Genomic DNA, 17,768 nt, shown 5'->3' on the forward strand with positions numbered 1-17,768 from the left:
TCTGACCAGAGAATCTTGTTTCTCATGGACTGAGAGTCTTCAGGTGCTTTTTTGGCAAACTCCAAGTGGGGGGAGTGCTACAGAGATGGTTGTCCTTCTTGAAGGTTCTCCCATCTCCACAGAGGAACTCTGTCAGAGTGACCATCTGGTTCTTGGTCACCTCCCTGACCAAGGCTGTTCTCCCCAAATTGCTCAGTTTGTCCAGGCGGCCAGCTCTAGGAAGAGTCTTGGTGGTTCTAAACTTCTTCTATTTAAGAATGATGGAGGTCACTGCGTTCTTGGAGAACTTAAAATGCTGCAGAAATGTCTGGGTACCCTTCACCAGATCTGTGCCTCGACACAATCCTGTCTCCGAGCTCTACGGACAATTCCTTCGACCTCATGGCTTGGTTTTTGCTCTGACATGCACTGTCAACTGTGGGACCTTTATATAGACAGGTGTGTGCCCTTTATATAGACAGGTGTGTGCCCTTTATATAGACAGGTGTGTGCCCTTTATATAGACAGGTGTGTGCCCTTTATATAGACAGGTGTGTGCCCTTTATATAGACAGGTGTGTGCCCTTTATATAGACAGGTGTGTGCCCTTTATATAGACAGGTGTGTGCCCTTTATATAGACAGGTGTGTGCCCTTTATATAGACAGGTGTGTGCCCTTTATATAGACAGGTGTGTGCCCTTTATATAGACAGGTGTGTGCCATTCCAAATCATGTCTCATCAATTGAATTTACTACAGGTTTTGAATTGAATTTCCAATCAAGTTGTATTACTGTTTTTAAAAAAATATATATATATATACACATTTGCAAACATTTCTAAACACCTGTTTTCACTGTCATTATGGGGTATTGTGATGTCATTATGGGATATTGTGATGTCATTATGGGGTATTGTGATGTCATTAGGGGGTATTGTGATGTCATTATGGGATATTGTGATGTCATTATGGGGTATTGTGATGTCATTATGGGATATTGTGATGTCATTATGGGATATTGTGATGTCATTATGGGTATTGTGATGTCATTATGGGATATTGTGATGTCATTATGGGGTATTGTGATGTCATTATGGGATATTGTGATGTCATTATGGGATATTGTGATATCATTATGGAGTATTGTGTGTAGATTGATGAAGGGGAAAAAATATTCAATCCATTTTAGAAGAAGGCTGTAACTTAGGTGGGAAAAGTCACAGGGCCTGATTATTTCCTGAATGTATGTTTTAATTAAAAAGCAAACCATCAGGTAACCAGATACTCTAGTGATGTTGTCAGAGTTCATTACAAACCGATGAGATGACGTATGCTACATGCTATTGGTTCTCATCTTGGGCTACTAATGCCCCTGCAGGTACCTGGCTTATCCACGGGGGGTACTTGGAAAGATCATGGCTATACTGGATCAATTACCCATAAGGGAGCACTTACAGCAGAACAAAATGTGATTTGCGGTACAATAACCAAAAACGGGTTGAGAAGACGGACTGCTCCTATGCAGTTGGTAGAGACTGTTCAGAATGATAAAACAGGTTGTACTTGCAGTGCCACGTGGGGCAGTTGGTAGAGACTGTTCAGAATGATAAAACAGGGTGTACTTGCAGTGCCACGTGGGGCAGTTGGTAGAGACTGTTCAGAGTGATAAAACAGGGTGTACTTGCAGTGCCACGTGGGGCAGTTGGTAGAGACTGTTCAGAATGATAAAACAGGGTGTACTTGCAGTGCCACGTGGGGCAGTTGGTAGAGACTGTTCAGAATGATAAAACAGGGTGTACTTGCAGTGCCACGTGGGGCAGTTGGTAGAGACTGTTCAGAATGATAAAACAGGGTGTACTTGCAGTGCCACGTGGGGCAGTTGGTAGAGACTGTTCAGAATGATAAAACAGGGTGTACTTGCAGTGCCACGTGGGGCAGTTGGTAGAGACTGTTCAGAATGATAAAACAGGGTGTACTTGCAGTGCCACGTGGGGCAGTTGGTAGAGACTGTTCAGAGTGATAAAACAGGGTGTACTTGCAGTGCCACGTGGGGCAGTTGGTAGAGACTGTTCAGAATGATAAAACAGGGTGTACTTGCAGTGCCACGTGGGGCAGTTGGTAGAGACTGTTCAGAGTGATAAAACAGGGTGTACTTGCAGTGCCACGTGGGGCAGTTGGTAGAGACTGTTCAGAATGATAAAACAGGGTGTACTTGCAGTGCCACGTGGGGCAGTTGGTAGAGACTGTTCAGAATGATAAAACAGGGTGTACTTGCAGTGCCATGTGGGGCAGTTGGTAGAGACTGTTCAGAATGATAAAACAGGGTGTACTTGCAGTGCCACGTGGGGCAGTTGGTAGAGACTGTTCAGAATGATAAAACAGGGTGTACTTGCAGTGCCACGTGGGGCAGTTGGTAGAGACTGTTCAGAATGATAAAACAGGGTGTACTTGCAGTGCCATGTGGGGCAGTTGGTAGAGACTGTTCAGAATGATAAAACAGGGTGTACTTGCAGTGCCACGTGGGGCAGTTGGTAGAGACTGTTCAGAATGATAAAACAGGGTGTACTTGCAGTGCCACGTGGGGCAGTTGGTAGAGACTGTTCAGAGTGATAAAACAGTGTGTACTTGCAGTGCCACGTGGGCCTGAAAACTGAGAAGGCCAATCCAATAATCTCAGGAGGCAGTTGTACACCAAAGCCAATAAAACATGAAAAAGTTATGACCCGACGAGCTACAACGCCAACACAAGTCAAAGACTTATGTTCTATTCACTGGCCAAATCATTACACAACACAGGTGCTGCTGGAGTCCAAGGCAAGTCTAGAGTTAAGCCATGAATTTCCCAGCAGCCAACTCGTGTGGCAGTAATGTCCCCTAAAAATAATCCATTCCTTGCGGCCAAAGTGGCCATTGTGTCCTTGGGCTGAATATAATAATTGTAATTCCCTTCTCCCGGGTGCCTATCGCTCTGATACACCTCTCACTCACATGCACACGCATACACATTAGCACAACACATTTTCACAATTCCTGACAATTCCCTGTCGTAGGTCAGTTAGGATCACCACTTTATTTTAAGAATGTGAAATGTCAGAATAATAGTAGAGAGAATTATTTATTTCAGCTTTTATTTCTTTCATCGCATTCCCAGTGGGTCAGAAGTTTACATACACTCAGTTAGTATTTGGTAGCATTGCCTTTAAATTGTTTTAACTTGGGTCAAACGTTTCGGGTAGCCTTCCACAAGCTTCTCACAATAAGTTGGGTGAATTTTGGCCTATTCCTCCTGACAGAGCTGGTGTAACTGAGTCAGGTTTGTAGGCCTCCTTGCTCGCACATGCATTTTCAGTTCTGCCCACAAATTTTCTATAGGATTGAGGTCAGGGCTTTGTGATGCCACTCCAATACCTTGACTTTGTTGTCCTGAAGCCATTTTGCTACAACTTTGGAAGTATGCTTGTGGTCATTGTCCAATTGGAAGACCCATTTGCGACCAAGCTTTAATTTTAACTGATGTCTTGAGATGTTGCTTCAATATATCCACGTAATTTTCCCATCCTCATGACGCCATCTATTTTGTGAATTGCACCAGTCCCTCCTGCAGCAAAGCACCCAACAACATGATGCTGCCACCTCCGTGCTTCACGGTTGGGATGGATTTCTTCAGCTTGCAAGCCTCCCTCTTTTTCCTCCAAACATAGCAATGGTCATTATGGCCAAACAGTTCTATTTTTGTTTCATCAGACCAGAGGACATTTCTCCAAAAAGTACAATCTTTGTCCCATTGTGCAGTTGCAAACCATAGTCTGGCTTTATTATGGCGATTTTGGAGCAGTGGCTTTTTCCTTGCTGAGCGGCCTTTCAGGTTATGTCGATATAGGACTAATTTTACTGTGGATATAGATACTTTTGCACCTGTTTCCTCCAGCATCTTCACAAGGTCCTTTGCTATTGTTCTGGGATTGATTTGCGCTTTAGGCACCAAAGTACGTTCATCTCTAGGAGACAAAACGAGTCTCCTTCCTGAGCGGTATGACGGCTTCGTGGTCCCATGGGGTTTATACTTGCGTACTATTGTTTGTACAGATTAATGTTGTACCTTCAGGCATTTGGAAAGTGCTGATTTTTTCCTGAGGTCCTGGCTGATTTCTTTTGAATTTCCAATGATGTCAGGCAAAGAGGCACTGAGTTGGAAGGCAGGTCTTGAAATACATCCACAGTAGAGGTCGACCGATTAATCGGAATGGCCGATTAATTAGGGCCGATTTCAAGTTTTCCTCTCTACAAATGCCCGTCTTTTTCCTCCCTACAAAGGCCTGTCTTTTTCCTCCCTACAAAGGCCTGTCTTTTTCCTCCCTACAAAGGCCTGTCTTTTTCCTCCCTACAAAGGCCTGTCTTTTTCCTCCCTACAAAGGCCTGTCTTTTTCCTCCCTACAAAGGCCTGTCTTTTTCCTCCCTACAAAGGCCTGTCTTTTTCCTCCCTACAAAGGCCTGTCTTTTTCCTCCCTACAAAGGCCTGTCTTTTTCCTGTTCAATGTGGGTCAGTGGGACATTCATCATGGTGTACAGTCGAGTTGTAGGTTGTCCTCGGTTAGCCAGCTCTAGTTATTGCTGTTATGAATCCCAGATGGCACCTATTCTCTATATATAGTGCCCCTGTTGGCCGTGGTAAAAAAAAGTAATGTACTAGAAAGGGAATAGGGAGCGGTTTGGGATACATCAATGGACATTGACTTCAGTTAGCCAGCTGTACAGCTCCATTTCTTGGTGTCATGCCTCCATCACTTGGCTTACACGGTTGAATGGTTGACAGATGGGTGCTGATAGAAGTGATTAATTTTCAGGTGCAAAGTTGTTTGGTTTCACAGAGAGCAGGCACTCCTACACTGGGGTCACTGAACTAACGATCCGATGGCACACACACACAGACACACACTTCCCTCCGTTGCTCCTCAACCAGAAGCCTCTGAAGGGAAACCAGTAAGACATCTCAGGTCTGTGCTAATCAGAAACAGAAAGTGGTGTATCGACTTCCAACACCAGAGGCAATCTGCCAGGACACCAAGGCCATATACCAGGACACCAAGGCCATCAGCCTAGGACACCAAGGCCATCTGCCTAGGACACCAAGGCAATCTGCCTAGGACACCAAGGCAATCTGCCTAGGACACCAAGGCAATCTGCCTAGGACACCAAGCCCCTTAACCAAAATAGCCAAATAAATTGATTTGAATAATACTCTCCATTCTGTTTAGAAAAACTATAAGTGTATGGGAAATGTACATAATGATCCTCCATGTCAAAGTGTAGGTGATAGACCTTGCGTTTTGACTACAGCCTCTCACGTCCACACCGATGCTGACATGATTGGGAAATAATACTTATATATATATATTTTTTAAATTTATTATTATTTATTATTATTATTATTATTATTATTATTATTATTATTATTATTATATTTTTTTTACTTTTATAGGCTTAACGCCAGTCAGTTCGACAAATAAAATATAGGATAATTATTATTATAATTGGGTTTTTTTTCCAGATAGGAGAGAAAGGGCTGTGCCTGTTGCGCCGTCAACATTTTGAAACTATTCAACCCAAAATGTAATTGTTTAAAACCTGGACTTTTTGTTGTTGTTATTTTATGGAGGCATGTATTTTTTCAAAGTAGCCTAGACAAATTCCGACCATAGGAACGTCGAGGGAGTTATTTAATAAACCCTTCCTCATATACTATATACCATTTCAACCATTTTAGTTGGCTTTTTCTCTCCTGTTCTATTGGTTTTCAAATCATCATTGTCCAGCAGCCATGGACACAATCCTAGTCATATTAGCAACCCGTGCTAGTAGATGATAATCCTAGTCATATTAGCTACCCGTGCTAGTAGATGATAATCCTAGTCATATTAGCTACCCGTGCTAGTAGATGATAATCCTAGTCATATTAGCAACCCGTGCTAGTAGATGATAATCCTAGTCATATTAGCATCCCGTGCTAGATGATGATAATCCTAGTCATATTAGCATCCCATGCTAGTAGATGATAATCCTAGTCATATTAGCATCCCATGCTAGTTGATGATAATCCTAGTCATATTAGCATCCCATGCTAGTTGATGATAATCCTAGTCATATTAGCATCCCATGCTAGTTGATAATCCTAGTCATATTAGCATCCCATGCTAGTTGATAATCCTAGTCATATTAGCATCCAATGCTAGTTGATAATCCTAGTCATATTAGCATCCCATGCTAGTTGATAATCCTAGTCATATTAGCATCCCATGCTAGTTGATAATCCTAGTCATATTAGCATCCCATGCTAGTTGATAATCCTAGTCATATTAGCATCCCATGCTAGTTGATAATCCTAGTCATATTAGCATCCCATGCTAGTTGATAATCCTAGTCATATTAGCATCCCATGCTAGTTGATAATCCTAGTCATATTAGCATCCCATGCTAGTTGATAATCCTAGTCATATTAGCATCCCATGCTAGTTGATAATCCTAGTCATTTAGCATCCCGTGCTAATTGTTGCATCTTTAGATCTTCCCTCGTTCAACATTTCTGAAGGATATTTTCATTTGTCGCATGAAACTGCTTGCATTTGCGGTGTGCTTTTGAGAACAATGTTTTTGCCGCTAATCTGCATTTTTGAACATTTGCCAAGCCTACGCATTGCTGCACTTTATAATGTGAGCAACAAATAAACTTTGAAACTTTGTTTTAAGTACTGTGGTTGTATGAATTAGGGAACTATAGTCCCACAACTGACCCTACAGGATGACCCAGAATTTAAAAAAAGGTTGTGGTATCCAATTGTTTTTAGTAGCTACTATCTTGTCTCATCTCTACAACTCCCGCACGGGCTCGGGAGAGACGAAAATTGAAAGTCATACACAACCCAACCAAGCCACACTGCTTCTTAACACAGCGCGCATCCAACCCGGAAGCCAGCCACACCAATATGTCGGAGGAAACACTGTGCACCTTGGTTAGCGCGCACTGCGCCCGGCCCGCCACAGGAGTCGCTGGTGTGCGATGAGACAAGGACAAACCCTCCCTAACCCGGGCGATGCTAGACCAATTGTGCATCGCCCCACGGACCTGCCGGTCGCGGTCGGTTACGACAGAGCCTGGGCGCGAACCCAGAGTCTCTGATGGCACAGCCCTTAACCACTGCGCCACCCGGGAGGCCCCCGTTAGGAATATTTATTTCTCACACAGAACAACGAGCTGACCAATAGAATAGTTTGGCTAAACTTTTTGTACTGTTGTGGTGGTAGTAGATTGACGTTGACTGCTGCTGTTCGTCACTCGTCTTGTTGGAAAAAGTACACGTGGACAGTTCTTACGTCTTCAACGAGCTCCTCGGGAAATTGGATAAGAAGGTTGCACGCTGTTGCATCCCTGATGTGTCTGTCTTCACTTGTTCACGTGGACAGTTCTTACGTCTTCAACGAGCTCCTCGGGAAATTGGATAAGAAGGTTGCACGCTGTTGCATCCCTGATGTGTCTGTCTTCACTTGTTCGTCAGAGCTGTGAGGCCTGTGTGAGAAGGACCCGATCACATGACGGGTATTGATTGGCTAATGAGAATTGAGATCTGAGAGACCCGTGCATATCCATTTGAACTTGTGAAAGCGATCAAAGCACTACTCTCCACTGGTTGGCGTTTGGAGAGCCACAGTAATAATAATAACAAATTACAAGATGTTAGCTTCATAGGTAAATTATCCATTTTAAAGCTTTTGACATACCAAAAGACCAATAAGCCAATGCTAGTAATTGTCGCTTCATTCTCCATTGCTGACGGGCAATATAAACAGTTCATTTTTTTTTTTTTAAACAAAAAACCTGGCCAGATAATTTCAAGTCAAAGTTAAGCAGTCTTGATGCTCAAAGACGAGCAATTTTATTTTCTATCAAGTCGAGTCTCAAGTCAAAGTCCTGTGACTCCCGAGTCCACAACTCTACTAATGCAACACCTCGCTGTTCTATCTCAACTATTCCAATTAATGGAAAACCATTTAAACCCAATCACTGGAATCCCGTTTTACAAAGTAGCAATTGACCGAGAATATTACATTAGTTAATGGAGTTAAAAGCCAGTAGCTTAAAACTCAAGTAATACGGAAAATAAATGTAATCTAATATATTTAGATATGTTTAATGACCCAATTATGCAGAATTACTGCTTTAGTCCCTGCTCACAATAGCTAACCTCTGGTATATTGTCCCTCCCAGTGAGATAAAAGCCTGCTACAGACACTTTCTTAGCATTGCTGAGCAGTGTAAAATTATAAAATAAAATTCCATGTGAATTCACAGTGAAGCTGCACTGCAGCCAGCAACGGGTTGGATCTTACGGTGCGTCCCTGTCAGATTGTTAGGCATCGCACCTGTACTACTGACCTGTACTATAACTACTGACCTGTACTACAACTACTGACCTGTACTACAACTACTGACCTGTACTACAACTACTGACCTGTACTGCAACTACTGACCTGTACTACAACTACTGACCTGTACAACAACTACTGACCTGTACTACAACTACTGACCTGTACTACAACTACTGACCTGTACTACAACTACTGACCTGTACTACTGACCTGCACTACTGACCTGCACTACTGACCTGCACTACTGACCTGCACTACTGACCTGGACTACTGACCTGGACTACTGACCTGGACTACTGACCTGGACTACTGACCTGTACTACAACTACTGACCTGTACTACAACTACTGACCTGTACTATAACTACTGACCTGTACTACAACTACTGACCTGTACTATAACTACTGACCTGTACTACTGACCTGTACTATAACTACTGACCTGTACTACTGACCTGTACTATAACTACTGACCTGGACTACTGACCTGTACTATAACTACTGACCTGTACTACTGACCTGTACTATAACTACTACTGACCTGTACTATAACTACTACTGACCTGTACTATAACTACTACTGACCTGTACTACTGACCTGTACTATAACTACTGACCTGTACTATAACTACTACTGACCTGTACTATAACTACTACTGACCTGCACTATAACTACTGACCTGCACTATAACTACTGACCTGCACTATAACTACTGACCTGTACTACTGACCTGCACTATAACTACTGACCTGTACTACTGACCTACACTATAACTACTGACCTGTACTACAACTACTGACCTGTACTACGACTACTGACCTGTACTACGACTACTGACCTGTACTACAACTACTGACCTGTACTACAACTACTGACCTGTACTACGACTACTGACCTGTACTACAACTACTGACCTGTACTACAACTACTGACCTGTACTATAACTACTGACCTGTACTACTGACCTGTACTACTGACCTGTACTATAACTACTACTGACCTGTACTATAACTACTACTGACCTGTACTATAACTACTACTGACCTGTACTATAACTACTACTGACCTGTACTACTGACCTGTACTATAACTACTGACCTGTACTACTGACCTGTACTATAACTACTACTGACCTGTACTATAACTACTACTGACCTGCACTATAACTACTACTGACCTGCACTATAACTACTACTGACCTGCACTATAACTACTGACCTGCACTACTGACCTGTACTACTGACCTGTACTATAACTACTGACCTGTACTATAACTACTACTGACCTGTACTACTGACCTGTACTACTGACTTGTACTATAACTACTACTGACCTGTACTATAACTACTACTGACCTGTACTATAACTACTACTGACCTGTACTATAACTACTACTGACCTGCACTATAACTACTGACCTGCACTACTGACCTGCACTATAACTACTGACCTGCACTATAACTACTGACCTGTACTACTGACCTGTACTATAACTACTGACCTGTACTATAACTACTACTGACCTGTACTATAACTACTACTGACCTGCACTATAACTACTGACCTGTACTATAACTACTACTGACCTGTACTATAACTACTACTGACCTGTACTATAACTACTACTGACCTGTACTATAACTACTACTGACCTGTACTATAACTACTACTGACCTGTACTATAACTACTACTGACCTGCACTATAACTACTGACCTGTACTATAACTACTACTGACCTGTACTACTGACCTGTACTACAACTACTGACCTGTACTATAACTACTGACCTGTACTATAACTACTGACCTGTACTATAACTACTACTGACCTGTACTATAACTACTACTGACCTGTACTATAACTACTACTGACCTGCACTATAACTACTACTGACCTGCACTATAACTACTACTGACCTGCACTATAACTACTGACCTGCACTATAACTACTGACCTGTACTACGACTACTGACCTGTACTACGACTACTGACCTGTACTACGACTACTGACCTGTACTACGACTACTGACCTGTACTACAACTACTGACCTGTACTACAACTACTGACCTGTACTACTGACCTGTAATACAACTACTGACCTGTACTACAACTACTGACCTGTACTATAACTACTGACCTGTACTACTAACCTGCACTATAACTACTACTAATAGTGGTGGTACAGGTCAGTGGTACAGGTCAATGGTACAGGTCAGTAGTGGTGGTACAGGTCAGTAGAACAGGTCAGTAGTTGTAGTACAGGTCAGTAGTTGTGGTACAGGTCAGTAGTGATAGACCTGTACTACTGACCTGTACCACCACATGCTAGCTCTCTAGAAACAGGGTTGGAGCGAAAACCTACAGGATGGTAGCTCTCTAGGAACTGGGTTGGAGTTAAAAACCTACAGGATGGTAGCTCTCTAGAAACAGGGTTGGAGCGAAAACCTACAGGATGGTAGCTCTCTAGGAACTGGGTTGGAGAGTCCTGCTCTACAAACACTGTTATTATTATTTGACCCTGCTGGTCATCTATGACCATCTTGAACAACAATCTGGTCTTGTACTCTAATAATCAACACCCGGCACAGCCAGACGAGGACTGACCACCCCCCACAGAGCCTGGTTCCTGCCTGTCTAGGGACTTTTCCCTAGCCACTGTGCTTCTGCATTGCATGCTTTTTTTTGGTTTTAGGCCGGGTTTCTTTATAAGCACTTTGTGACATCTGCCGATGTAAAAAAGGGCTTTATAAAAATGAATTTCATTTAATTGAAGTGCTGAAGTGCGCGTTCGTGCGATAAGTGCTTACCCGGCTGCTTTCTGCCCTCACTGAGACAGGGAAGGAACAGATGTACAATATCACACACTAATCCTGCTCTGTGATCTGAAGACAGCCGTGAACCTGACAGCAACTTAACACTAAGTGAAGTATGAATATGTAGATAATATTAGAACATGGGATAAAGAGGTGCCTAAACGGGGTGTTAAGAAAGAACATCTGTCAACCGACAGGCTAAAAATCAGTCGGTTCGGGTTCATCTAGGGTGACAAGACGGTAAACAGTTTTTCTCAACCAAAAGAAATACCAATGTCTTTGTGTGTGTCATGACGCTGGCCTGTGGGTAGGTAAGGTTTATGACCCCCCCCCCCCCCCCAAAGGGGATCTCGGTTGGCCAACACCGCCAACATCTACGACCAACCTACCAAAGCGCAGCTCAGAGTAAATATTTATTGCATTTTCCTTTTCCAAATGGGCGGTAATTTAGAATGCATAAGATACTGTATTTACGATAGCACAGCTTCGCCCTTTGTTCCTCAGTCTTCCCGCTCTTTCACTCAAACCCCGCCCCTTTTCCTTTGTGTAACCAGCCGTCATGTCATCTGTGTCCACCAGGGACGTTTTCTGTAATATTATAATAATAATTGGCATTCTGTGTTTATGTAATTCTGTGTGATTAGTTAGGTATTTAGTAAATAAATAAACCCAATTTTGTATTGCTGATTCAACTTGTTAGCCAGGGTTCGTGAAGATAACCAAGAATTTACAACTTTCAGATGAGACTGAAATAAGGTGACGATTAATATTGACTGCTAATGATGTAAAATATTACTAGGTCTTTAAGAGTTTATTCTGAAGATAATAGCTCTAGAAATATTATTTTGTGGTGCCCCGACTTTCTAGTTAATTACATTTACATGATTAACTCAATCAGGTAATATTAATTACAGAGAAAGGATTTTATAGAATAGCATGTCATATCACTTAATCTGGCATAGCCAAAGACACAACATGTGCTGTAGTTGATGATAGTATTATGTGAAAATGTAAAAGGTCTCAAAATGGACCCAGGAGGCTAAATGGACCCAGGAGGCTCAAGAAAGCCCCTCTCCTGCCTTCGTTGATAGAGTAGTTCAGGGAAATATCATCCACTGAATAGATAACAATATATATGTTTTATATATAGCTTAATAATCATTTTAATATTATCCTATTTATCAGTGTGTCTGAGCAGTCAGCAGGTGTTAAATGCAACCAGAGGCCTCCAGCAGCAATACACTAGTCATGTATTGTCTGATACTTGGCTTCTGTTCCGGCAAGGAGCTGTAATATCTCAGTAATTGGATTTTCTTGACAGAGCCTCATAACACCCCGGTTTTGGCTGTGATGGGTGCAATTGTGAGCCTTTTACAGACAGGAGAGAGGGAAAGAAAGAGTGAGAGAGAGGAGAAAATGAGAGAGACTGAGTAAAAGATGAAGGAAAGAAAATCATATCATCTAGCCTCGTGTTGTTTGCCTACCTCTCTCTCTCTCTCTCTCTCTCTCTCTCTCTCTCTCTCTCTCTCTCTCTCTCTCTCTCTCTCTCTCTCTCTCTCTCTCTCTCTCTCTCTCTCTCTCTCTCTCTCTCTCTCTCTCTCTCTCTCTCTCTCTCTCTCTCTCTCTCTCTCTCTCTCTCTCTCTCTCTCTCTCTCTCTCTCTCTCTCTCTCTCTCTCTCTCTCTCTCTCTCTCTCTCTCTCTCTCTCTCTCTCTCTCTCTCTCTCTCATAAGAGACAATGGCATCTGCGTCAGACCTTCAGCTACATCACACCTACAAAATGGGAACACACGTACTGTGACTGAATGCTCAACTTATCTAGACGATCTCATAGGAGTAAAAGAGGGGGACGGTGAGAGAGAACAAGAGCAAGACAAAGGAGACAAGCTCGCCATTTGTAAAAGGTCTGAAGATCCTGTGTCATCAGGATTCAAATCTACCACAGTAGGTTACAGTCAATAACTAAGAGGAAAAGTCTACTCCATGTAAGACAATTGAAATCCACTCAAGTTCAAAATGTAAATTGTAGAGTACATCCTTCACAGCTTTTAAATGTTATGTCATGTTGAAATTGCAACAGCCCAAAAATGCTTTACCACATTACAGAACCCCCCCCCCCCAAAAGTATGGGTACCCTCTTCACTATATATTTTATTCACCTAATTTTTCAGCGTTGCTATGGGACCAGATAAACTAGTTAACTAGCTAACTAGCTAGTTGGGGTCTACAGATGGGTTCACTAATGTTAGCTCGCTAGCTAGTTGGGGGCTACAGATGGGTTCACTAATGTTAGCTCGCTAGCTAGTTGGGGGCTACAGATGGGTTCACTAATGTTAGCTCGCTAGCTAGTTGGGGGCTACAGATGGTTTAGCTAACGCAAGCTAGCTAGGTAGTTGGGAGGCACAGACGGGCTAGATAACATTAGCTAGCTAGGTAGTTGGGAGGCACAGCTGGGCTAGCTAGCATTAGCTAGCTAGGAAGTTGGGGGCTACAGATCGGTTAGCTAATGTTAGCTAGCTAAGAACTGTTTTTGCATACATGCATGCTACACAGTGCCTGTGGGAGACGATTGGATAAGTTAAAATATCGTGAGACAATTGTCGCTATTTTCATAAATGGAACAGATCAGCTATCCATCCAACATTGCAAATAGTAGCTAGCTGGCTACTTGTGTAAGTATTTAGAAAAACATACATACAAATACATGGCTTTGGTTAGCACACAGGTCAGCTGCAACCTATGTGGCTAGCTAGCTAACATTTCCTCCATGAACGAAGCAAACTAGCTAGCTATATACCAACCTAGATAACAATAGAGAGTAGTGGCGTTCTGCATATGGTTTTCTATGATTTCTAGAGTCCAGCTTTACAACGCTCAAAACGGAACTACCAGAAAGGCTTTTTAAAAAATAAGAATTTATAAACATTTTGATTTGGTTTATACAGTAGCCAATAAAAGCCAAAAGCAAAAGGGATAATGTCTAGACCAGAAATGAAGAAGAGAACATCCCCAGCAAAATCGATCGATAGATCACTCAGCCGGAAGCTAGAAGGGCACAGGTACTAGCTGTCCTACGCTCCGTCCCAAATGCAACCCTACCCCCTACATAATGTGTACTACCTAGACCTATTACAGTCCAGCCCTGACCAGAGAACTGACTGGTATTACAGTTGAGACACAGACCTATTACAGTCCAGCCCTGACCAGAGAACTGACTGGTGTTTCAATTCACTGGGATAGAAAATAATGAGGACAGGATAGGACTGCTCTCTCTCGTTACACTCACACACACACACACACACACACACACACAGTGATCTGGTTAGAGGTGGCATGCTAGGCAGGGAGATTACAGCCTGCTCGCCTCCCGGTCCAGTCCTGACCAACCCACCGCCATACAATTACCGGAGAACCAGCAGGATACAGACTATTAACAGCAGAGTACAAAGGACAGGGTTTTACACATGTCCAACTATTGCAAAGGACCTGTACAATTTTTTTTTTGTTATAATGTTTGAGCCACTCGGATATTATAAGAACGAGGCATACTGGCAATTTACTGGCATTTGCATAATTGAAGGAAATTACATTTGAAATTCACATTTTTCGCTCAGCCCCGTGACAAAATGTGTGAATGGCAACGACCAAGCTTTAAAACTAACACGTTCGTTCTGACCCCGTGGCAAAATGTTGAGAACTGCATGAAAGAGGGCCTCCTAAAACCAGAGAGGGCCTCCAAAACCAGAGAGGGCCTCCAAAACCAGAGAGGGCCTCCAAAACCAGAGAGGGCCTCCAAAATCATGCTATTGGCCACGTCAACTACCCCCCCCCCCCCCCCATGAGCAAATACAGCTTGTTTATTCACTTACCCTTGTCTCTCACAGTCCACCAGGATCCTCACCAGAATTCCTGTCACAGCCACTAGGATGGGATAGTGGTCGACGCTCTCTAGGCCTGGACACCAGGAACACAGAGAAAGACATTGTTCAGGTCTCCAGGTACAAAGAACGAGGTTGCTGTTTAAGCACTTGGTCAACATTTGCAAAAGCGTCATATAAAAAATGTGAAATATTACATTTTCTTTATTTCATTTAAGATGATTATCTACTTCCCCAGAGTCAAATTAACTTGTGGGATACAATGTGTAAGTCTCTGCGTCTTAGTATGAACGAAGATAAAAAGGTCGTTTTGTGCGCCAAAGCTAACTAGCATGCTAGCTGTTCTCAGACTCGCAGTCATTGTGTTCAGTTAGCAATTGCGCTAACACTAGTTAGCAACTTCCTTGACACTGCACGCTGAGACATGGTTTCCATGAGTTTATCTGACTCTGGGAAAGTAGATAACGGGTTTCATTGGAGACAGAATTTACACAAAGAGAGGGGCCATGAGACTTTACTGAAAGCCTTTCAGTGATTTTTTTTGTGGAGGGGGGGGGGGGGAGAAAAAAAATCAGTCAGATGGCAAGTGGTTTGATATTCCAGATCAGTGTGATTCTCCCCATAAAAACACACAAATAAACCAGATTGTTGGAGTCAAGGGGTAAAGCGGGTGACTCAGGATAACATTTGGAACTGAGCGCAAAGTGTATCTGCCAAACAGGCAATTGTCTCCAGCCCCCCCCTCGAGGACCTTAGTGCCCATCAGTAAAGTACCAGACACACACGCACACAAAACTCCTAGAAAAAAAGACCCTACACACATATCAGTCAGCACAATGAACACAGTGGCTGTGAATAATGTATCACACAGCTCCATGTGGTCATTTCTGATGAACGGCTCTGCTGGGTTGGATCCAACCTTCATTTCCTGCAGCTGAAGTGAATGATCTGATTTTTCACACGTCAAGAGTGTAAGTAGTAACCGTAAGGGAAAACACCCGCTAACAGTGTGATATTAATATAGCTCAGGCCAGGAGAACAATCGAGGGCATCTCAGAATCTTTCGGACTGTGTGTGATGTGTTATGATTGACCAGTGGTACAGTATATCTGTCTGCATTATATTGACCAGTGGATACAGTATGTCTGTCTGCATCAGATTGACCAGTGGTACAGTATGTCTGTCTGCATCAGATTGACCAGTGGGTACAGTATGTCTGTCTGCATCAGATTGACCAGTGGTACAGTATGTCTGTCTGCATCAGATTGACCAGTGGTACAGTATGTCTGTCTGCATTATATTGACCAGTGGATACAGTATGTCTGTCTGCATCAGATTGACCAGTGGTACAGTATGTCTGTCTGCATCAGATTGACCAGTGGGTACAGTATGTCTGTCTGCATCAGATTGACCAGTGGTACAGTATGTCTGTCTGCATCAGATTGACCAGTGGTACAGTATGTCTGTCTGCATCAGATTGACCAGTGGGTACAGTATATCTGTCTGCATTATATTGACCAGTGGGTACAGTATATATGTCTGCATCAGATTGACCAGTGGGTACAGTATGTCTGTCTGCATCATATTGACCAGTGGGTACAGTATTTCTGTCTGCATCATATTGACTAGTGGGTACAGTATATCTGTCTGCATTATATTGACCAGTGGGTACAGTATGTCTGTCTGCATTATATTGACCAGTGGTACAGTATGTCTGTCTGCATCAGATTGACCAGTGGTACAGTATGTCTGTCTGCATCATATTGACCAGTGGGTACAGTATATCTGTCTGCATTATATTGACCAGTGGGTACAGTATGTCTGTCTGCATCAGATTGACCAGTGGTACAGTATGTCTGTCTGCATCATATTGACCAGTGGGTAAAGTATATCTGTCTGCATTATATTGACCAGTGGGTACAGTATGTCTGTCTGCATCAGATTGACCAGTGGGTACAGTATGTCTGTCTGCATTATATTGACCAGTGGGTACAGTATGTCTGTCTGCATCATATTGACCAGTGGGTACAGTATATCTGTCTGCATTATATTGACCAGTGGGTACAGTATGTCTGTCTGCATTATATTGACCAGTGGGTACAGTATGTCTGTCTGCATCAGATTGACCAGTGGGTACAGTATGTCTGTCTGCATTATATTGACCAGTGGGTACAGTATGTCTGTCTGCATCATATTGACCAGTGGGTACAGTATATCTGTCTGCATTATATTGACCAGTGGGTACAGTATATCTGTCTGCATTATATTGACCAGTGGGTACAGTATGTCTGTCTGCATTATATTGACCAGTGGGTACAGTATATCTGTCTGCATTATATTGACCAGTGGGTACAGTATGTCTGCCTGCATTATATTGACCAGTGGGTACAATATGTCTGTCTGCATTATATTGACCAGTGGGTACAGTATTTCTGTCTGCATCATATTGACCAGTGGTACAGTATGTCTCTCTGCATCAGATTGACCAGTGGTACAGTATATATGTCTGCATCAGATTGACCAGTGGGTACAGTATGTCTGTCTGCATCAGATTGACCAGTGGGTACAGTATGTCTGTCTGCATTATATTGACCAGTGGGTACAGTATGTCTGTCTGCATTATATTGACCAGTGGGTACAGTATATCTGTCTGCATTATATTGACCAGTGGGTACAT

The 17,768-nt window shown here is 42.8% G+C and overlaps 1 protein-coding gene across 5 annotated transcripts in view; it reads right to left on the reverse strand.

Annotated features, from left to right (window-relative positions):
* The window catches only part of rnf123 (ring finger protein 123), a 259,771-nt gene that overhangs the window by 113,663 nt on the left and 128,340 nt on the right, over positions 1–17,768 (reverse strand). For all 5 annotated transcript variants that reach the window (XM_090242045.1, XM_090242042.1, XM_090242043.1 and 2 more), the window contains one exon: positions 15,083–15,167. In XM_090242045.1, the coding sequence (XP_090098171.1) occupies positions 15,083–15,167 (85 nt within the window). The remainder of the gene's footprint in view (positions 1–15,082; positions 15,168–17,768) is intronic.

The sequence above is a fragment of the Oncorhynchus mykiss genome, chromosome 7, assembly GCF_057628025.1.
Source record: "Oncorhynchus mykiss isolate SJ-2025 chromosome 7, ASM5762802v1, whole genome shotgun sequence".
In the NCBI taxonomy this organism is placed as follows: Eukaryota; Metazoa; Chordata; class Actinopteri; order Salmoniformes; family Salmonidae; genus Oncorhynchus; species Oncorhynchus mykiss.